The following is a 22,407-nucleotide window of genomic DNA, read 5'->3' as shown; positions in this document are numbered from 1 at the left end:
CGGACTTCAGCTACAATGAAAAAGACACAAAGCTGGAGTTACTCTGTGTCTTTGCCTCTTCTTCTCTCATTCTCTCCCCCTCCCTCTCCTCTGTTTCTACTTCAATCATGAACCTGATCAATGATCAGCTGATCGGCTTTTCTCTCTTGTTTGTTTATCGCCCACTTTGCGCCAGAAAGAAGAAACCAGCGGATGTTGCGCTAAACAACAGCAGCACATTTAAGCTTGATCAGCTGTTGTTAGAATTTATTTAATATTAATTTCTAGTATCAGCTGATGTTTGCTGGAGCCACAGCTGTAAAAGCTGCTGGTCATGATATCGGTTTGGTTATCTGGTGAGAGGGAAACATGAAGATGAAACCAGGAGATGTCCTTACTGAATCATCAGAGCTGAACAGGTGATGGAGAAAAAGGTTTACCTTTTAGGTGACATGAATGAGTTGAAGGGAAGTTATGAACTGTTTCTGAGAGACAAATAACACCGGGATCCTTTTTTATGTAGCTGACAGCTGGTAACTGTGCAGGGGTGGATCTAGCAAAGTTTTGCCAGGGGCCCAGGTAGGGCATTAACAGGGAGAGGTGGGCACAAGGAAATACTTTTCTTTCTTTTTCTCATTTAAAATGTCTCGCTTTTAACAAATAATTATCTGAATCTTTCAACAAACGTTTTCATCTGATGTAAAATGTATAGAAATCCATTATTGTACATAGTAATTTTTTTTAGGGTCCCATCATAATTTCTTCACAAGTAGCTAAGTACTGTATAAGATGCCAGTATTTTCCCACATTTTCTAGATACTGTACCAGTACTGTGTGTAAAATGCCATCAAAAAGTCAATTTAATTTTATTCTTTCTCACCTGTCTTTCTATCTCCTTTCACTTTTTAAAGGTTGCCATGTTAGAAAAAATATTTTGCCCTGCCATGCTGTTTATTGATGTGGCAAATGAATGGTTTATGAAAATATATCTAAATCTGTCATCAGTAATCAGTGATGATCATGTCTCACCTCTAGTCTTCTCTGTCTTAATTTCAGGTTTTCACCATGTGTTGTAGATAGTTCAAGAGGTTAACTCGATCAAGCAGTCTACTTTCGGGTACTGTTTAGAATACCAGAATAGGGAGGATGGTGTAGGTTTAAGGATACGTCCACACGTACCCGGGTATTTTTGAAAACGCAGATTTTTCTATGCGTTTGCACCTTCCGTCCACACGTAAATGGCGTTTTCGGTCACTGAAAACGGAGATTTCTAAAAACGCCTGCCAGGGTGGATATTTTCGAAAACTCAGTTTTTGCATTTACGTGTGGACGAGAAAAACGGAGAAAACGCAGCGTCACAGATGTGCGCCTTTTTTGACGTCACACTGTGTGCCACGTTATTGTTTTGGTGAAATGAATTTCTACAATACTGTTACTGTTAATTGTATTCTCTGCAGTGTTTAAATGCTTACATATACACACACAGTTACTGTCACTCCATGTTCCTAGCAGCGTTTTCCTTCATTTCTGCGTTTACGTGTGGACGGGATTATTTTTTAAAACGAAAACGGAAAATCTCCGTTTTCAAAAATACCCGTGTACGTGTGGACGTAGCCTAACGGTGTGTTCACACCGAACGTGATAGACGCGAACAGAGCGTCAGGTTTACATGTAAAGTCAATGGAAAAGCGCGATGACACGCGATTGCAGGTCCCGCAAAAATTCCGAAGCAGATTTGCGTTGCGAAAACGCCAAAATGCGTGAAACGAGCGTCAGTGTAGCGCGTCTGGCGCGTCTGGCGCGTCTGGCGCGTTTGACTCGCGAAAAAAAACAAACAAAACAAAACAAAAACCCCACCAACTTCACACCACCCACAGAAGTTCAATATTTGAGAACACTAATACAAAAATTCACATTGTAAAAAACAACTAGTGACAGTTTCTGAATGGTATCTAGCTATATTTCACAATAATGCAAAAGCATGTAGAATACATGAAATTTTTAGTCACAAAATAAAAATGCTATTCTTATTCACTTTTCAATTGTCTTGTTAATAGTAAACACATCAGAAACAAATATCAAACAGAAGAGATATATACATAGAGGAACATATACAAAAGAAGAGAAAGGCACAGAATGGAGAGTAAAGTGCTTGGAAGCAGTGGAAAAGGACTTGGTCTAATAATGAGTAAGCTGAAGAGAAAATGGATTTGCGCTAATCTAGAAGACCTTCGTTTGGCCTGGAGAAATAGTTTTTTTACTCTGAAAACATAGCTGTCCGTAAAGCTAAGACATCTTCCTATTCCTATTAGTTAAAAAGCCCTTACTTGGTCCAGCTGTCTTTGCCAATTCTCTAACCTTGCTTGCTCATTAGCAACTTCTTGACTTTAAATATAATATGCTAGTACTGCAACTTTTGCATGTGTGTCAATTTCATGCTTTGGAGAGGCAAAGCATGAAATGGACACAGTAGACCAGTGTATCTATTGCATGCTTTACCATATCATTACACATGATACATGTGTAAAATTACACAAAAAGTAATTAATTATCCAGACTATCCCATAATTCTAAAGTTCTAAAAGATACTTTCTCCTGTGAATTTATATAGTGGAGAAATTTCTGTCATTTAATTGTTTATCTATTAATTACTTTGCTGTAGTATAAATGAGGCGGGCTCTTTATTAATAGGAAAAGCTTTAAACTTATGAAAATACAATTAGAAGTTCAAAATCTATGCACTCCTTCACATTTTCCAGAGCAATCCAGGGGGTTGGAATGGAGTCTTTGACGGGCCGTGTTAAATCTCCCAATTCTTTTATCTTTGGGCTGAAGGAAGAACAACACTTGGTGTATTAATGCTCAATCAACAATCTCTTCATTCCATACAATTCTCATTATTCCATACAACACTTTGAGCATAAACATCCGGACGGGAGATGTGGACAGGAGGGTGTCCGCCAGATCTCGAAGTGTCTGACCGTTTCTCACATTCATATAGCTTCAGCCCCCCTCCAAAGTCATAAAACCTAAACATCCACATTCTTTCTCTCTTACGGCGCCTAAGTGACGGCTTTGGCTTCCTGTTTTATCTCTGCCTGATGAGATGGGGCAGAAAACCTCTACAGTATGTTCTGTTCTCTTTGTAATCAGAAAAGGAAGGCCATGATTCTACACAAAGAGCATTTCTTATAACTCAGCAGTATAATGGATCATAAAACAGTGTAATGATTTCATAATTTTTAATCCAAGGCATAATGTGGCCTATAGCCGTATAATGATTCAACAATTATTTGATTAGAAGGATAAGGTGGCATAAGATAGTATGATAATCTCACAGCCGTTTCTGGCCTCTGGCCTGATTTTTGACAACCCTGGTCTAGAGCTGTCATTGTTTTAGGATACATAATGGTGGACATGCTAACAACACTTTAAATAAACCTTGTCTAAAAATAAAACAAACCAAGGCTAGAAGCATTTTACTTGGACTACAAGTTACATGCTTTATTTAATGCCCGAGGAAGATAACACTAATAATCAGTAACATTTTATTCAACAATAAAAATGCAATAATACAAAAATTATTCAGCAATGAATTTGATCTTATTTTGCCCCTCTCACACCGCTCTAGGAGTCCCCAAAAAGCTCAAAAATAGGGGAGGTCAGCAGCCCAGTCAATCTCAGAAGCCTTTTGACTCACAAGCTGTTGATAACTTGATTTGCAGGATAAAGAAGCTATTTTGACGTGGAGTCAGCAGCTGACCCCCCTTGCTGTTTTTGCTGGCCAGCAGTCTCTGGGCAGTCTACTGTATAACCACACCATCCTTTTACAGTAAAACTGAGACCACTTGTAAGCATCAAATAATGGAATTTGAATGTAAAATTATGGTACACAGGGGCAAGTTGAGAAACTACTAATTGCTCTCAAACACAATAAAAGTTGCCATAAAGGCAGTAAATTAAAAAACAGTTCAAGTTGTTGTTTTGTATATGTTTTACTGACTGCTCTTGTGACTAATGGAGTTTTCTATTACTCCAGATTACTACACTGTGGCAGAATTGTAGATTAACGCTGTAATCTTAATTCATAAAGTCTGACAGAAACACAGTAAAAGAATCTAAGCTAGTGATAGGCTACTGATTTATGATTAGAAGACTCCCAAGCAAAAAAAATGACACAACAAGTCAATTATTCACCTCAACTTGCCAAAGATCAAAGCGTATTGGTTGACCGTAAGTCACAATAAGACTTTAGATGGTCTTAAATTTTCATGTATTTCAGGGTGACGACTTCATTTGCAGTTGGAAGGTAACATCCCATACCTGTAAAAAAATTTAAAAGTTCAGAGAATATTATATAATACGACAAGTTGGACTGTGTGCATCAAATGTCTGACCTCAGCTTGTCTAACACATTGTGAGATTGGTTCACTCACCAACATTGAGTGGGGTTGTACCATTCAGCAGTTGCCAGTAGTGTGATGAATTTCCTGCCAAACCATTTACACTCTGAAGGAATGGTCCATAGTCATCATGTGGTATGTACTGAAAGCTGGAAACATAGGGAATGACTTTTTAAAGAGTGAAGTGGACAGTTTTTAATATAACTATGAAATCCTTTTTAACAATGCAAATAGTTTCACTCTTTATGTTTTTACACAGAACTCTGCATTCAGTTATTAGTTATTATTAATCTCTGGCTCTTTTCCACGGTGCGTCTTTTGTCCTGTCTCCCTCCCCTCACACCCAGCAGGTCACAGCAGATGGGTCCCCCTGAGCCTGGTTCAGTGCGAAGTTCTTCTCTGTTAAAAGGGAGTTTATCTTTCTACTGTCGCCAAGTGCTTGCTCATATGGGGCCATGTGAAATATTAATGAAAGGAAGGCATTTCTTAAAGCTAAAGATGTTATGTGGTTTTTGACTGTACTGTACATATACAGGTTTCTGTGGTTTACTGTAAGAAAAAAGTATGAAGATTTGTTTTTTTAAGATGTCAACAAACATTCCAGGGCACAATTAGTCATCTGAAATTAAAAATTCACACCCAGATATACGGGGTCTCAATTTTAATTAAACATTAAGAGAACAAAAGTAAATGTATGGCTTCTTCTAGTAAGGAAATAGTTGATGTGATGGTCTTACTTGAAGCCTCGGTTTGAGTATCTCAGTCTCGTCAGTCCACCGAAGAGGCTTCCTCTATAAGCAGTAAAAGTGCTGTAGGTCCTAATGTTAGTGGGTGACACATTCACCCGCACTCTGAAGTTAGTGTTACCTTGAGTTGTTAAACAACAAAGGAGGGTGAAGTTAGTTTACAGAAGATGAGCAGAAAAACAATAAAGGCGATTAATCTATGTGACTATTCAAGGATTTTTTGGCATTTCTTTTTGTTTTTTATTTAGCAACACAGGAAAAAAAACACTAAAGGTTACCCTGAGCTGATGTCCCAACAAAAAACAGCAGCAGCAGGACTGCAGAGAGGAGAGCAGGCTTCTTCATTTCAACTGCAGGGCAAACATAAAATTTTGATATGCAAACATGAACACAAACATGCGTTGTGGAAAGCAGTTCCTGAACACTGAGTATCACCATCCCCAAATACAGCATTTATAATGGAATAAAACCTCTTAATGTTTTATTATTATTTTTATTTGGTACGTGAGTTTATCAAGTCAACTAAAGGTTCACTTGATAATCGGTACTGGTAGGGTATTTGTTCTCACAACCAGTGTTTGGGATGTTGGCATTGCTCCGATTGTCAGCATCTCCCCATCGTTTCTAAAAGTGAGGTGTGCAATATTAAGGAAGTTCAACAAAGTTAAGCTTTCTTGCTTGATAAACCTAACATATTATCCCTGTGAGTGTAGCCTACTCTAATCAGAGATGTTAGCAGATGATAAAATGGTGACAAAAATTTGTAAAAAAAACATGAAAAATGTAACAGAACCGCACAGAGCAGTAAAACGAGGTTTGTGTATTTTAAATGTTTTATTTTCTGTAATTAAGGATTTTTGATTGATTGACACTACGTACAAGAGCGCATTTTGATGTGATGTTTTTGTTTTATTGTTTTGTCCGTGAGCAGTTCTCACGGGTTGCCAAGACCAGAATAAACCCTGTTTTATAACTACATCGTGCGTACATCAATCCTTGAGGGTGCTACAGTGAGAACTCCGCTCTGCACGGGTAGATGAAGGACGCAGCCCCGCAGGACAGTCAGGTGCCCCGAAAATAAGTGTTGCCTCAGTTAAAGGACTCAATATAATTAACCACAAGAAAGAGAAATAAAAAGGAAAAGGACTGTAAAAATAATTAAGATAAGTTTCCTTTTATAAATGAACAAAGGACTGGAATATTTCTTCTTTTTTCTTTCTTTCTCATTGTTTACATTTCTGCTGTTTAAGTGACTGATATTCATACAGTGTTAAGTTAATGTTGTGATGAGTAACCTGTGCATTGTGCATATGGTGGGCTTCAGCAGTTGCTCTAAGAAACAGTATTACTGGCTTGGACAAGATATGTAATGTGACTTAAGTATACACGTTAAGTGATGTTTAAGGAGTAATAGTAATTACTGTGCTTTAAAGTTGTAACAGTAAACGTAGATTAATATTCATTTGCTCCTCAACTACCAAATCAAATTTAAGCTGCTGCACCTTTACATTAAGGCTAAGTAAGATACACAAAAAAACCCAAACCCCTCCAACAATGGCAGAGTTTGAGGCTAATCCAGAAGTCAGTGAAAAGGGTGATGTGGAACAACTTTCTGCAGATGAGCAACTACAAGCAGTTGAAGGCACAGCTGATGATGTTTCTACTACCTCACAAAGAGCACGACAGAGCCAACGAGTCCGTACGTTGACGGAAAAGGGCAAAGAACTGTACGGTGAGCACATAAAGAAGGCTGCACATCGTTTCAGTGTGCGCTATGAGAAGTGGAAGGTTGTCATTAAGGATGCCAAAGGAGCTATAGATGGTCAATGCTCAAAGGATCTGCTACAAGAACATGTTTCCAAGGTTTTGAGTGCTTCTAAGGATGTGAATGCTGCCTATGATGACTTGAGACGTATTGAATCTCCAGATAGTGACACAAGACGAAGGATGGATACGTGTGAAGCCATAACAAAGACAATTATCGAATCTGTAAGAAAGTGTCCAAGCCCAAGTAGTGCGGAGGTTCAAAGAGATGAAGAACTTTGGAAGGACACTGAGTCTTCATCTAAATCCGTAGCCTCAGATGTGAAAAGTCAAAGGGATGAAAAATGGAAGGAGACTGAGTCTATGCCTAAGTTAGAAGCCTCAGACGGGATGAGTGTTAAGTCACACCACACTAAGCTCTCTTCTCATTCGAGGGTTTCCTCTAGACTCTCCAGCCGGCTCTCGGCTAAAAGACAAGGTGCAGCTGCTGAAGTTGCAGCAAATGAGGCTGCTCTCCAAGTTCTGCTTGAACAAGAAATCCATATGAAGGAAATTGAAAGGCAAGAAGCAGAAATAGCACAAAGACAAAAGGCTCTAGAAGCTAAGCGCAGAGAAGTAGAGCGACTTGAGACTGTAAAAAAGCTGAATGCAGCAAAGGCTCGACAGCGGGTGTATGAACAAAGTGAATGTTCAGATGAAGAAATATACAACCTACTTCACCACAGATCTGATAAGAAAAATGAAGTAATGTCTGAAAACAATGACCAGCATTTGAAACGGTGTTCCTCGCCACGAAATGTGACACCGCACCGAGAGGTGAACACAGAAGATCTGGTCAAAGCATTTGCAGTGTCTCTTAATGCAAGTTGTCTTCCGGTACCAGAGCCAACAATATTCAGTGGCGACCCTATCAGATATAATGATTGGAAAATTTCCTTTCAGACTCTGATTGACAGGAAAAATATACCAACTGAAGAGAAGACTTATTATCTGAAGAAATATGTAAGCGGACCTGCAAGGAAGGCAATAGAATGCTACTTCCCGCTTGGCACAGAGTCTGCATACTATGCAGCATGGACAGTTCTCGAAGAGAGGTATGGCAATCCCTTCCTCGTAGCAAAGGCCTTCAGAGACAAACTTCATGCATTGCCTAAGATAAGCTCTAAAGGCAGTATGGAACTTCAAGCATTTGCTGACTTCCTTTGCTGCTGTAAGACAGCCATGTCGCAAATGAAGGGGCTTGAAGTGCTCAATGACTGCAATGAAAACCAAAAAATGCTCGCAAAACTTCCAGATTGGCTTACTTCAAGGTGGAACAGAAAGATTACAGAAGTGCAAGAAGAGACTCACACCTTTCCAAGCTTCAGCCAATTTATAGATTTCATCTCACGGGAAGCCAAAATTGCCTGTAATCCCATAACATCTCTCTTTGCTCTGAAGCCAAGTGAAACTGAAGGGGCAAAAACAACAAGGAACAGAGGCAATGGAGCAAAGGTGCTAGCAACTAACTCAAATGAAAGGACTGTTAGTGCTAGTTGTGCGTACTGTGAAAGGTCGGGTCACAGCCTACTTAAGTGTAGAAGGTTCATAAATGAGAGCATTGTTGAGAGACTAAAGTTTGTTCAAGACAAGAAGTTATGTTTTGGCTGTCTGAACTCTGGTCATCGCTCCAAGGATTGTGAAGGGAGAGAAACCTGTGACACATGTAATGAAAGACATCCAACATGTCTTCATGACAATCGCACGAAGGAAGACAGAACAAGGAGAAATCCACACAAGAACAGTGACAGGACAAGACAAACGAACTCAGATGTCTCACAAGACAACAGTGTCACACCAACAACAAGTGAAGCAACTTCTAACAGAGTCACGCAGAATGTTGACGACACTCACACATCTTCCATTATTCCAGTATGGGTGTCAACCAAAGGTGAGCCAGAGCATGAAATTCTTGTGTACGCACTCCTTGATACACAGAGCGATACGACCTTTATTCTTGAAGAAACGGCACAAGCTCTGCATATCAAAGGTGAATCGACTCAGCTAAAGCTCACTACCATGTCTTCAAGAAACACAGTTGTGTCCTGTCGCAAGCTCTCAGGTCTACAAGTCAGAGGGTTCTACTCAAATAAGACCATTTCCCTACCAGTGACGTATGCCAGAGACTTTATTCCCGCAAACCGAGATCACATTCCATCGCCTGCAACAGCTAGGGCATGGTCTCATCTTGAATGCATTGCAAGTGAGATCGCTCCACTACAAAGCTGTGATGTTGGTCTGCTGATTGGGTACAACTGCCCCCAAGCACTTGTTCCTCGTGAGGTTGTGTCTGGAAAGGAAAATCAGCCATTTGCGCAAAGAACTGATCTGGGATGGAGTATTGTGGGTTATGGCAATCCATGTCTCGATTATGGAGACGCCTTCGGAATAAGTCACCAAGTCATTGTGAAGGAAGTGGTGCCTGACATTAATCCCTCTTCAAATCTCACCAACAAGGTTCACTATGTCTACAGAACTCAAATAAAGGAAATGATCTCTCCCACAGAGGTCCTAAAGATGTTGGAGTCTGACTTTGTTGAGAAAGCACCAGAAGACACAAAGGTCTCTCAAGAAGATCTCAAATTTTTAACAAAGATGAAGGCCGGCATTAGGCACAAGGAGGATGGTCATTTTGAAATGCCACTCCCATTTAAGAGTGAAAGGCCGAACCTACCAAACAACAAGGCATGTGCTATTCATCGCCTCAAATGTTTAGAAAAAAGGTTCAAGAGTAACAAGCAGTACTACATGGACTATAAGAAATTCATGGATGAGATCCTAGCCCATGGAGATGCTGAAAAGGTCACAGAGCAAGACATTGACAAGACACCAGTTTGGTACATCCCACACCATGGTGTGTATCATCCACAAAAACCCGGAAAGATTCGTGTCGTCTTTGATGCCTCTGCCAAGTTCCAAGGCGCTTCCTTAAATGACCATCTCCTCACTGGTCCAGAGCTAACAAACACCTTGCTCGGAGTCTTGTGTCGCTTCCGAAGAGGCCCAGTGGCTTTCATGTGTGACATCGAACGCATGTTCCACCAATTCCATGTGCATGCTTGTGACCAAGATTACCTACGGTTCTTGTGGTGGGAGAACGGTGACCTTGAAACTCCATTCACTGTCTACAGGATGAAGGTACACCTATTTGGAGCAGCATCTTCTCCAGGTTGCGCCAACTATGGCCTCAAGCATCTTGCAGCTGAAGGGGAAGGAAGTTTTAATGAAGAAACCATCAAGTTCATCAAAACCAACTTCTATGTTGATGACGGACTAGCAAGTGTTGACACTGAAGATCAGGCAATACAGCTGGTTAATGAAGCACGCGAACTCTGCAGCATGGGCAAACTTCGGTTGCACAAGTTCATCTCAAACAGCACCAAAGTTCTAGCTTCGCTTCCGAAAGAAGAATGCGCTGCAGCTCCCAAAGAGCTAGATATGGCACTCGGTGAAGTACATATGGAAAGAGCACTTGGCGTACAATGGTGTGTGGCATCAGATCAATTTCAGTTCAGAGTAGTTGTTAAGGAAAAACCACTCACCAGAAGAGGAGTATTGGCCACAGTCGCCTCTGTGTTCGATCCACTTGGGTTTGTGTCACCTTTCATTCTGCTGGGAAAGTAGATCTTGCAACAAATGTGTCGAGATAAACTCAGCTGGGATGATAACTTACCTGACAGACTTCGACCTCAGTGGGAGTATTGGTTGCGTGACCTGGGAAACCTTGCAGACGTAAAGGTTCACAGATGCTACATTCCTTCGAACTTCAAGGCACAGCACTACGAACTTCATCATTTTTCTGATGCAAGTGCATCTGGATATGGAATGTGCACTTACCTCAGAGCAGTAAGCACAACTGGTGAAGTCCACTGCTCATTGGTGATGGGAAGATCAAGAGTTCCACCAACCAAAGTCACAACTATACCTCGGCTTGAGTTGTCGGCGGCCGTTGTTGCTGTGCGCACTGGTGACATGCTGAAAAAGGAATTGGAAATGGAAATTTCAGAAGAAAGGTATTGGACTGACTCGAAGGTGGTACTCGGATACCTCAGCAATGAAGCCAGAAGATTTCATGTGTTTGTTGCAAACCGAGTGGAACGCATCAAACAAAGCACAGATTCAACCCAATGGAGGTATGTAACTTCCGAAGATAATCCACGCCTCAAGAGGCCTCACAGCAGAACAACCTGTAGCATCAAACTAGTTCAAAGGCCCAGACCTCCTTTGGCAGAAGGTCATACCCAGTGGGGAAATTAAGGTGGGAGAGTTATCAACCAGTGACCCGGAGGTTAAGAAGGTTCAAGTTGACAAGATACAAGTGGAGGAACAAAGGTCACTGTTAGATCGCTTACACAAGTTTTCCGACTGGTCGAGGATGATTAAGGCAGTTGCTAGACTCAAGCGCTATGTGAAAGAAGCAAAGGATCACAAGAGTAGATCACACGACATCAGTAGCCTACAAGAGAGAAAGGAAGCAGAGTTAACAATCATAAAGATGGTTCAAGAAACAGCCTTTGCTCAGCAAATAAAAACCTTGCAACATCATGATGTGATGCAGATGAAAGACAAGGTTAGCAAGTTACACAAGTTATGTCCATTTCTTGATGACCAAGGCATTCTTCGGGTAGGCGGACGCTTAACACATGCAGCTTTGCACCCCAATGTCAAGCATCCTGCAATCCTGCCAAGAGACAGTCACGTGTCGGCATTACTGGTCAAACATTATCACGAGAAGACATACCATCAAGGACGAGGGATCACCATGAATGAACTTCGAGCTAACGGATTCTGGATTCTTGGATGCAGCAAGATTGTGTCATCTTACATCTATAAATGTGTAAAATGCAGAAGGTTCAGAAGGCGCACAGAGCAGCAGAAGATGGCAGACCTCCCAGAGGATCGGATGGAGACCACACCGCCATTCACCTACTGTGGGATGGACTGCTTTGGTCCTTTTTATGTCAAAGAAGGCCACAAGGAGCTAAAGCGTTATGGCTTGCTAATCACTTGCATGTGCTCCAGAGCAGTGCATCTTGAAATGCTTGACGATCTCTCTACAGATTCCCTCAACTCCTTACGTGCATTCATGGCCATCAGAGGTACAGTTCGCCAGATAAGATGCGATCAAGGCACGAATTTTGTCGGCACTAGAAATGAGTTTATTGGAGCATTTAAGGAAATGGATCAAGCCAAGCTAGGGAAACTGGACTGTGAGTTTCTCATGAACACCCCAGCATCTAGTCATATGGGTGGTGTCTGGGAAAGACAAATTCGCACCATAAGAAGTGTTCTCATGTCCATTCTGGAACAATCAGCCAAACAACTCGACAGCTCCACTCTGAAGACATTCCTGTATGAAGTCATGGCAGTGATTAATAGCAGACCATTGACTACTGACCAACTATGTGATCCATCAAACCCAGAACCTTTGACACCGAATCACATACTAACCATGAAGTCCACAATCATCTCTCCACCTCCAGGAAGGTTTGTGAAAGAAGATCTTTATCTCCATAAGAGGTGGCGTCGTGTTCAACTACTTGCCAACACTTTCTGGACAAGGTGGAAAAAGGAGTATTTGTTAAATCTTCAAGGCAGACAGAAGTGGACCAAAGAGCACAGAAATGCTAAGATCAATGATGTTGTCCTCCTGAAGGATGAGATAACTCCACGCAACCAGTGGAAGTTGGCAAGGATCATTGACGTGTATCCTGGAAAGGATGGAAAAGTGAGGAAGGTGAAATTGCTGCTGAGTGATCCAACCCTGGATAGAGCAGGAAAACGTACCTCCAAACCTGTGCACCTGGAAAGACCCATTCAGAAGACAGTCATTCTGATGGAAGCGGAAGAAGATTCTCCACCGCACTCTGCTTAAAGGATAATTCATGATAGTTCATTCAAAAGCCGTTCATTAGTTCATAGGCAATACTTTATTCTTTTTAATCACAAGTGATTGGTGGGAGTGTAACGGTCTTTTGCATTTGATGTTTGTTGCATTTGATGTTTGTTGCATTTGATATTTGTTAAGCTGTATGTCTGGATTTTGTTCCTTTGCGCCCTCTGGTGGTGAACTGTGTAGGGTACAGCTTTGCTGTTTGGGTCTCCACCCAGCCACTTTTCTTTTGCTAGCGCACATGGTGTCTGCATGCTGCAGCTCACAGTTAGCTCCACACATGGAGAAAATATCGTTTAAAGAGTGGAAATAATTGACAAAGAAGATGGAAGATAAGGCAATAAGGCCATAAAGGACTATTTAGCACCTCCTGGATGTCAGCTCACGGGGTTTGTGTATTTTAAATGTTTTATTTTCTGTAATTAAGGATTTTTGATTGATTGACACTACGTACAAGAGCGCATTTTGATGTGATGTTTTTGTTTTATTGTTTTGTCCGTGAGCAGTTCTCACGGGTTGCCAAGACCAGAATAAACCCTGTTTTATAACTACATCGTGCGTACGTCAATCCTTGAGGGTGCTACACTGTGCCTTTGAAAAAAAAGGAGACATGGAAATTGCTTTAGTATGTTAGTAGATCAAAGGCAAATTGCTTTTGTTTAATATCAATGATATTTAAAGATATTCTTACCTTTTTCACGTTCTGTTTTCAATAAATGTGTAAGAATGCAGCCATGGAGGTTGTAACTTTTCAGTTGAACAGTTCCTCCTCCTCAAGTTGAAGCTGAACTACAGATTAGGAACTTTTATACCTCTGCGCCACACATAGCATTATACAGAAACAACCAATGATGATACAGAAAAATAACCAAGCCCTTTACTTGTGCAATCAAAAAAAGAGAAGCTTAAATCTGTGTTGACTAACCATGGATGTTATCGAATGACAAAAGGTGACCATGTATATTAAATTGCATAGGAGTTTTAATTTGCTACATCTGACATTTTCTCTACATTTCATTGTTAAATTGCAGGTTCGAATTCGACCCACGAATTTAACACCTAAGTGATTTGTCAGACTTCAGCCTTCTTCTTTACATAATTGAACACTTTTATTGCTTGATAGTTAGATCACTGTAATGAAACAATCAAACAGTCTCAAATGCAATAGTTATGTTGAGAAATGGTAATACTCTGATGTGGAGCTGTATCATTTGGAAAATGAATACCACATTGTTGTTACCATTCATAGCATTCATGCTTCACAAAGGTAAGGTGTGCTGCTGACAGAAAGGACATTGCGTGGGTTTAACCTTATTTCTGGTTTGGTACCGAAACGTCTTAGAAGAATTTTCAGTGTATTTTTCCTTCCTTTTTGACTTTAACTTGAAATTGGCTCTCTCTACAGTACAGTATCATTTCCTGCTCCTGTACTGCGCCCAGCCTGCTTTATTCTTACTGACATGACACAAATCAGTGATGCAGATTTAATGCACACTTTAACTGAAATATAGCAAAAGTTCAAAATGTTCTGATAATGCAGGGTTGATGTTTTTGACTTACAAATTTAGAAATTTGTTCTCTAAATAGCATCAAAAACATTAGCTAATGTAGCCTATTATTAGGACAGATCATTAGAAAGAAGGAACATGATTTATTGATGAGCAGAATATAGATGTTAGGCGGTTAGACTGCGATGGCCCATCTTTGCAGAACAGAACCCCTGCTGTGAAAGGGATTACAGCAGGACCCCCAGAGCCTAGACGCTGCAGGTGGAGATGAAGGTTGCGTGAATGGAGATTGAGAGATGAGACGTGGAGATGATGGCCGACAGAGTGCTGGCAGAAGGCTGAAAAAGCGAATGCAAAGAGCCTGATCTAGGCTCAGGGTCGCTGACAGAGAAAACCGTTCAACTTCATTGAGCATTTAAACAGCTAACAACTATTTACCCTCAAAAGTTTGACTCAACTGAACTGGACACAATGGGTTTCAGTGAGAGAAACATTTCATCACTCACTCGTTCATGACAGTTGGAGGAGCAAGCAGCAGCAGCACTGTAAACTGACAATCAGACAAGTGGGTTTTTTTTGGAGATTTAGGACCAAAACTGAGCTCAAACTGAATTCACTTTAGACTGGTTTTCATAAACTGAAAAATCTACAGCTTGGTTGGATGAGGGTGTTATTTTATGTTTGAAGCACACATTTCTTTATTGTGATAGAAAATTTGTGTTTCACCTCATCTAACCTCTGTGTACTATTGAGATGCATTTGTAACTTGGACAAAGAGTGTATAGAATAATATGTCATAACGAATGCACTAGAAAAAAAATTCATTTTACGGACACAATTAAATTCCTTGTGCGTAAATTCTACAATTAGTGCACGTGTGGCATATTTGAGTGAGGACTCGGTGCTCTATTTGTTTACAATTTGAGAAATAAAGTTCGGCAAACTAATTATCAGGAGCTGTTATTCACTGTGCAGCAGTGGAATTTCAGACCACCTGTCAATGGATTACTTTATTGGATTACTGCACTTGACTTTAGGTTGTTCCTACTAATCCTAAATAAATATTAACTTTTAAATCCTCATAGTTTTCAAACAGAGGATTTGAGGAAGCAGGTAACTGAGTTACAAATCCAACTTAACAACAAGAAAGAACAAAGAAAACAAAAACATGCTGATAAGATAAATTCCACCCTAAATGCCTCCTCTACTAAAACTCCAGTTGCAGTAAAAGCCCAACAAATAGCACCTAAACCCAAACCAAAACCTTGGTTCTGTTTTAAGTGTGATCATATAGCCAGAAAGAGTGAAGATCCTCTAAATAAGACCTTGGTTGATCAGAAATACAAAGAGTTAAAAGAGAGGCAAAGAAAGTGGGAATCCAAATATGGTCATTTAAACTGGGTGCAGGGACTGACTGCCCCCGGGAATGAGCCAAGATGTCCCATATGATTTCAGGACAAAGAAGAAATCACATGCTGAAGCCATTCCCAAGCCCATTTACTCTTTGACCGTCTTCCAAAAAGGTTTATTGGCCTGCAGTGTACTGCAGTGGTCTTCATTGAAGGGATTCAGTGTAACAGATTTGATTCAGGTTCCCAAGTAACCACAGTATCAAAGTCCTTTTATGACAGGAACCTTTCAAGTCAGAAAATCTTTCCCATCCAGGATTTGCTGGACATTGAAGGCGCTGGTGGTCAGGAAGTGCCCTATCTGGGATATATATCCGCAACCATCCATTTCCCTGAAGGTGTCATGGAGAAATCAGCTGAAGTTGACACAGTTCTTGTGGTTCCTGATCACAGGACAAACATAGAAGTGCCCTTGCTGATGGGGACTAATAACCTGGATATTTTGTATGAAACAGCTGGGTTAGGGAAAGCTCAGCAAAATCATTCTTTACAGGAAAAACACATCCATCAGCCCCCACTGGTGAAGCATCTCTAGCACAGGTTCAAAACCCATCAAGACAATAGCAGAGTAGGGAAATTGAAGCTGCAGAGCAAAAAGTGCATCATTGTCATTGCAGGAAAAAAATGTCCTTAACTGGATATGCAAGGAAGATCACAACAACATCTGATACAACCCTGATGGTTGAGCCTCTACAGTCAACCTTGCCTGGTGGGTTCTTGTTTTGCAGTTTTATAATGTTATGCCCTTTATGTTCATCATTTAAAAGATGGACCATAAGAAGCCGACCAGATTGCAGTCACAGAAAGACTGGCTGGAGTAAAAGTTCACAAAAAGTAATCTACAGGAGACATTTTGGGACTAATTGATCAGCCTCAGCCTGTTGAATCTGAGTTGAGTCAAGAGCTCTCTACTCTAAATTTCACAAATTCCAACCAATGGCGGCCCAGAATGAAGACAATGAGAAGGACTAGGTTCAGCGATCGCCCCTGCATGAGATCAGTCCAGCTGAAGACAACCAATCTGAATATTGCTTAACTAGGTTGGGTGATACTCATACTTTGATTACAGAAGTAAGCAACAAAAAAATCAATGTTATGGAGGAAGAGAGAAGAGGAGAACCAAATCTCTCTAAAGATGTCCCTAATCATGAAGAGCATGTGGGACTAAGGAGGTCATCAAGGGAGAGGACAGCTCCAAAGAAGCTAACTTATCCAACGTTATGAAATCCTTTAGTGAGAGTCATGCACTCCATTCTCTGGGTTAGATCAAGCTTTCACCTGAGCCTTGACCCTTGACAGTGTACGTAGCGTAGATCAACTTATCCCCAGGACACTGAAACAGTATAAAGTTCCACATGCATGCGGCTTAAGAGGAAGAGAATGTAACCCTCTCAAAGTTATCCACTGCTATTCAAGCCAGTTTTAATGTTTAATATATGCAGTACCAATTTTAGTGCAGTGATGGTACTATAGTTGTCCTGCAAAGCATTATGAGGTAATAAGAATAATTGCAGTGCAAGCAGATAGACAGCAAGCCAGGAAAAAAAACAGAGCATAAAGTATTCACCGGAGTGAATACTTTAAAAAAAATAAGTGTTAAGGCTTTGACAGATAAAGACTTATGGGGATTTGCTCACCATACATCCCATTCTCCAGTTGTTGTTTTTTTACTTTGTTGTGACATAATGCGAGAAACAGTTAGAATGTGAATCCAGTGCAGTTCTTCTCCAGAGACGTATCGCTCCACCCAGGAGGATGGCGAACAAAGATTCTACTAAACTTTACAGATAAGCACTGGGCTTATCCACACACATACACACACTACCCGGGTAGATTGACAAAAAAAAATATTCTCAGAGCTCTGAATTTTTTTTTTATTATTTTTTCCCCTTTAGCACCATATTTTACTGTTTTTTTCCCCTTTCCTCACCAAACCAGAGTGGTTAGTGGAGGCTTTTATTCAACAATTATTCAACAGTAATGCACTAATACAAAAATTATTAAGCAATTAATTTGTTCTTATTCTGCTCACAACCCCATAGGAACCCCCAAAAGCTCAAAAATAGTTGTAATTTCACAGCTGATCTTAGAGACTTGCTGGTGTCCAAGAGGAGGTCAGCTTCCCAGTCAATCTCAGAAGCCTCCTGGCTCCCAAGCTGTTGATAACTGGATTGATAGAATGCAGAAGCCATTTTGAAGCTAAGCTGCCTTTATTGGCTGTTTTTCCTGGCCAGCATCCTTTGGAGAGTCTACTGTATAACCACACCATCTTTTTACACTGAAACTGATATCCCTTGTCAGTACATAAGTACCTCTCAAACAATGGAATTTGAATGTAAAATTATGGCACACAGGGGCAAGTCGAGAAACTACTAATTACTCTCAAACACAATAAAAGTTGCCATAAAGGCAGTAAATTAAAAAACAGTTCAAGAACTTCAGTTGACTAATATGCAAATGTTGCATGTCTTTAAACTTTAATATGTTTTACTGACTACTCTTGTAACCAATGGAGTTTTCTGTTACTTCAGGTTACTACACTGTGGCAGACGTGTAGATAAAAGCTGTAATCTTAATTCATTAAGTCTAACACAAACCCAGTCAAAGAAACTAAGACAGTGATAGGCTACCAACTTATGATTAGACACATTTTGTCATGAAAAGCTTCCAAACAGAAAAATTACCCAAAAACTAAGTATTAACTTAAACCTGCCAAAAACCAAACATGTTGGTTGACTATAAGTCAGAATGAGATTTCAGATGATCCTGTTGTGTTGAGGTGTATTTAAGGGTGATGACTTCATTTGCCTTTGGAAGGTAACATCCTATACCTGTTAAAAAAAATTAAGAGAATATTATAATGGGACAAGCCAGACTGCGTGCATCAAATGTCTGACCTCAGCTTATTTAACACATCGTAAGTATGGTTCACTCACCAACATCAAGTGAGGTTATACCACTCAGCAGTTGCCAGTAGTGTGATGAATTTCCTGCCAAGCCATTCACACTGATGAGGAATGGTCCATAGTCATCATTTACTTTGTATTCAAAGCTGTAAACACAGGGTATGACTTTTCATGGACAAAATTATGCACAGTTTTTGAAATAACTGCGAAGCTCAAAAGAAGGTTATTGTAATTGCAAAAGTACAAGAGCACCGACACTCTTCAGAACTCATAAAGACTTATGAAACATCAATGAAAGGAAGGCATTTTGTTGAAGCTAAAGATGTGATGTGGTTTTTGACTGTCCTCTAAATACATGCAGGTTTCTGTAGTTTACGATGATCAGATGAAAGTGTGAAGAATTGTTTGTAAAGGTCAGCAAAGCTGTTTCATCTTGACTAAATGTCAACAAATAGGAGAAAACAATTGGTCATCTGACAATCAAAAATTCACACCCAGAAACACAGGGTCTCAATTAGAATTACACATTGAGGGAACAAGAGAGACTGTATAGCTTCCTCTAGAAAAGAAATAGCTGATTAGATGGTCTTACTCAAAGCCTTGGTCTGACATTTTCAGTCTTATCAGTCCACCGAAGAGGCTTCCATTAGGAGCAGTATAAGTGTTGTAGTTCTTAATGCTATAGGGTGGCGTATTAACCACCACTTTGAAGTAAGTGTTATCGTTACCTGTATGCAAAGATGAAGAGCAGAAAAACAATAAAGGCGACTGGTCAGCCTACGTGACTATTTAAGGACATTTTTACATTTCTTTTTCTTTTTTTAATTTAGCTACACTGAAGCTTACTTTGAGCTGACTGCCAAACAAAAACCAGCAGCAGCAGGGCTGCAGAGAGGAAAACAGGCTTCTTCATTCTGACTGGTGGGTAACACAATTCACACCTAAAAAGTTAGATATGCAAACATGAACACAAATATTCATCAGGAATGCATAAATCTAACCATTGTGGAAAGCAAATAAAAACCTCTTAGTCTTTTTTTTTTTTCTTTAGGTACATGAGAGTAAGAGTACGATTAACTAAATGTTGATAATCAGTAAATCACTAAAATTTTTCTAAGTGGTCAGTGTGCAACACAATAAAAGTATAATAATCACCGTTGGCTGTTTTTAGTCAACAATGACAAAGAGCTTGGTTATTTAGCTTTTTTTAAAATTTCTTTTTACATTAAAATGAACAATGATTTATTCAATATATATATATATATATATATATATATATATATATATATATATATATATATATATATATATATATATATATATATATATATATACATATATGTCCAGTTAGAAAAATCTTACCTTCTTCACCTACTCCTTCCAACAAATACAACTAATGCACCAGTGGAGGTTGGTAAGTTTTCAGTTGAACAGTTCCTCCTCCTCAAGTTGAAGCTCAACTAGATAAGGAACTTTTACACCTCTATGCCTCACATAGCATTACACAGAAACAACCAATGATGATACAGAAAAATACTTCCTGACAGACTGCCTTTGGATCCCCACACCCACCAGTAAATGTATCTGCATGCCTGATTGCATTAAACCTTTAGAAGTTATAACATTACATTAAAGCACTGAAAAAAGACTTTTTGTACAATAGTATTTTCTTCCTGAGTAGTTTTAGTACTTTTTTGGTTTCTTCCCCAACCAGTTGTGGCAGATAACTGGCCCTCCCTGAGTCTGTTTTTTCATTATCAGTCTATCCTCTGGACCTACTGTCAGAATAAATATTTTAAAAAAAAACAAGCAACAGTCAACAACAGGAGTATTCATTCTTCCAAGGGCGCAAAAACATCAAATACAAGGTTTCATGCAAGTGCTCGAAGGAGGAAGTCCCCAGTGACCTGTTTATTACATTTTGTCAATCCCACCCTCCTTTGCCTTAAAACTGTCACACATAAACACTTTTTCTTCTACAGGCTTCTCAGAAGAACAATTATGAACGTGTGTACTGTAATAAGCAGCTAATATTTTTTTGCAACCTGGGAGTACTTCCAGGCACTAAGTGTACTAAGTGTAGTAGGGCTGCCACGATTAGTTGACTAGTCATGATTACGTCGACTATCAAAATCAGCGACGACTAATTTAATAGTTGACGCGTCGTTTGAAGCTTTGTAAGAAAGACGCAGGAATAAGTAGTAGGATTTAAGAGCGTAATAACGGACTGAAACAGAAGATGGCAGCTACAAGGATGCCAGCTGCCATTAAACCCCGAAGAAGAAGAAGCAGTTACATTACATTACAGCGACATGGCGAAGCCTGTTCAAATTTGAAGACTCCCAAACGCGGCCGAAAAATGCGTTCTGCATTTCCCCAGATTTGAAGGATAAGTCGAGTGTATCCTTCGTGGCCCAACCTATCCCAGGATTTATAGCGCGGCCCAGCCAATTCCAGTTCTCCAACAATGGTGGCAGCTACTTAGTTTTAATATTGCTCTTATTACTATTTCTGGGTCACAAAATGAACTTAACATATTTTCAGGCGAATGTAGCTGTGTAAACCTCAAATATCTGCTCAGTTTATCAAGACATCACATATTTGCAAAAGTGCCCGACGTTTTCGGAGACGTCTGTTACCCAGCAGTTCGATAGGTAGCCGGGGTTCAAGGCTCACAAGAACCCGTGAGAACACCGGACTGCCGGCAAATCCGTCTTTCGCTACTCAGGTTAAACATGATATATAAGTCACTTAGATAACTTAAAAATGTTGTTTGTCTTTTTTCATTGTTTTATTTGTTCCTGAGTAAATCGGTTTGGCTGAGATTAAAGTTATAGTTTTTACACAGCTGAATAAATGTCAAACAGAACTGATTAAACAGAAGTGTGAGATGCTCGAGAATTTACTCCTGTTATATTTTAGATAGCAAGGAGCAGACGGCTGAGTTTATTAAACTCCACCGAGACAATCTGCAAATGTAATTAAAAGTTTAATAAACTATCATCTTGTCTTTATTTTCAGTTAGCACATACCTTAAACACTTCAAGCTGTAAGCTAATGATAGTTATATAAGAGCAGATGCATGCTGGCGCAATAAACTGTAGTTTTACGTCCAATGGATGCATGATCTGATTAGTTGACTAATCTCAAAAATAATCGGTGACTAGTCAACTATCAAAATAATTGTTCGTGGCAGCCCTAAAGTGTATACTTGACTCATACAGATCACACTAGTTGGAACATTGCATAACATATTTTCCCCATTACCTACATTGTGTGGGTTTAACTCCTTTTTCGATTTCTTCCCCATCCAGTTGTGGCAGATAAATTATTCTGTTTTTTCATTCTCAGTACTCAAGTAAGCAAGTCCGTACTTGCATTTTTGGTGATCCTTGCTTTCGCAAGTTCACACAGGAGTCTGGACTTCTGGAGATCACAGCACCATCATTTTACAATTGAAATGGCACTTGACGACGTCAGCCCCAGAGTTTTTACTACCACCCCCCCTTTAATTTGACTGTGATTAATATTTGCAATGGAAATTACACATGATCTAAAATTACACGTTATGTAATAAGCTGATTTTTTTTTTTAAAGATAAATGATTATTTTTAAACAAGTATTTTAAGCACTTTGACAAAATTTACTTTTACATACGTTCTGTTTCATTGTGTCTAATAAGCTTCACACAGTTAACTGCAGTCACTACATGACTGAAACACAAACTTTATCTCCTAAAAGATTATGGATGCTGTTGTGT

General features: G+C 39.8%; 2 protein-coding genes and 1 pseudogene across 2 annotated transcripts; 1 reads left to right on the top strand and 2 right to left on the bottom strand.

The window, feature by feature from the left end:
* Positions 1-3,464: 3,464 nt before the first annotated feature.
* On the bottom strand, positions 3,465-5,887 carry LOC146376062 (uncharacterized). Its single transcript, XM_084947360.1, has 4 exons — positions 5,407-5,887; positions 5,120-5,249; positions 4,416-4,531; positions 3,465-4,302 (listed from the first exon to the last, which is right to left on the bottom strand). The coding sequence occupies exons 1-4, from the start codon at positions 5,579-5,581 to the stop codon at positions 4,241-4,243; spliced, it is 483 nt and encodes a 160-aa protein (XP_084803486.1). The 5' UTR covers positions 5,582-5,887; the 3' UTR covers positions 3,465-4,240.
* A 795-nt stretch (positions 5,888-6,682) lies between these two features.
* On the top strand, positions 6,683-7,812 carry LOC146376061 (uncharacterized; annotated as a pseudogene).
* A 3,783-nt stretch (positions 7,813-11,595) lies between these two features.
* Positions 11,596-20,122, bottom strand: LOC146376060 (transcobalamin-1-like). Its single transcript, XM_084947250.1, has 5 exons — positions 20,010-20,122; positions 19,494-19,588; positions 19,240-19,375; positions 18,678-18,793; positions 11,596-18,572 (listed from the first exon to the last, which is right to left on the bottom strand). Exons 2-5 carry the CDS (start codon positions 19,558-19,560, stop codon positions 18,478-18,480), a joined length of 414 nt encoding a protein of 137 aa, XP_084803376.1. The 5' UTR covers positions 19,561-19,588; positions 20,010-20,122; the 3' UTR covers positions 11,596-18,477.
* Between the last annotated feature and the right edge of the window lie 2,285 nt (positions 20,123-22,407).

Source organism: Perissodus microlepis, chromosome 12 (genome assembly GCF_051167445.1).
Source record: "Perissodus microlepis isolate ML-2025 ecotype Zambia chromosome 12, ASM5116744v1, whole genome shotgun sequence".
Classification (NCBI taxonomy): domain Eukaryota; kingdom Metazoa; phylum Chordata; class Actinopteri; order Cichliformes; family Cichlidae; genus Perissodus; species Perissodus microlepis.
This window is presented reverse-complemented; position numbering and strand designations above follow the sequence as displayed.

Coding starts and splice junctions, on each gene's coding strand:
- LOC146376062 (XM_084947360.1), bottom strand. CDS start 5,581: ATGCTGTATTTGGGGATGGTGATACTCAGTGTTCAGGAACTGCTTTCC. Junction 4,532..5,119: donor TACTCAAACCGAGGCTTCAA/GTAAGACCATCA, acceptor CTATGTTTCCAG/CTTTCAGTACATACCACATG. Junction 4,303..4,415: donor TACAACCCCACTCAATGTTG/GTGAGTGAACCA, acceptor ATTTTTTTACAG/GTATGGGATGTTACCTTCCA.
- LOC146376060 (XM_084947250.1), bottom strand. CDS start 19,560: ATGAAGAAGCCTGTTTTCCTCTCTGCAGCCCTGCTGCTGCTGGTTTTT. Junction 18,794..19,239: donor ATGTCAGACCAAGGCTTTGA/GTAAGACCATCT, acceptor CTGTGTTTACAG/CTTTGAATACAAAGTAAATG. Junction 18,573..18,677: donor TATAACCTCACTTGATGTTG/GTGAGTGAACCA, acceptor TTTTTTTAACAG/GTATAGGATGTTACCTTCCA.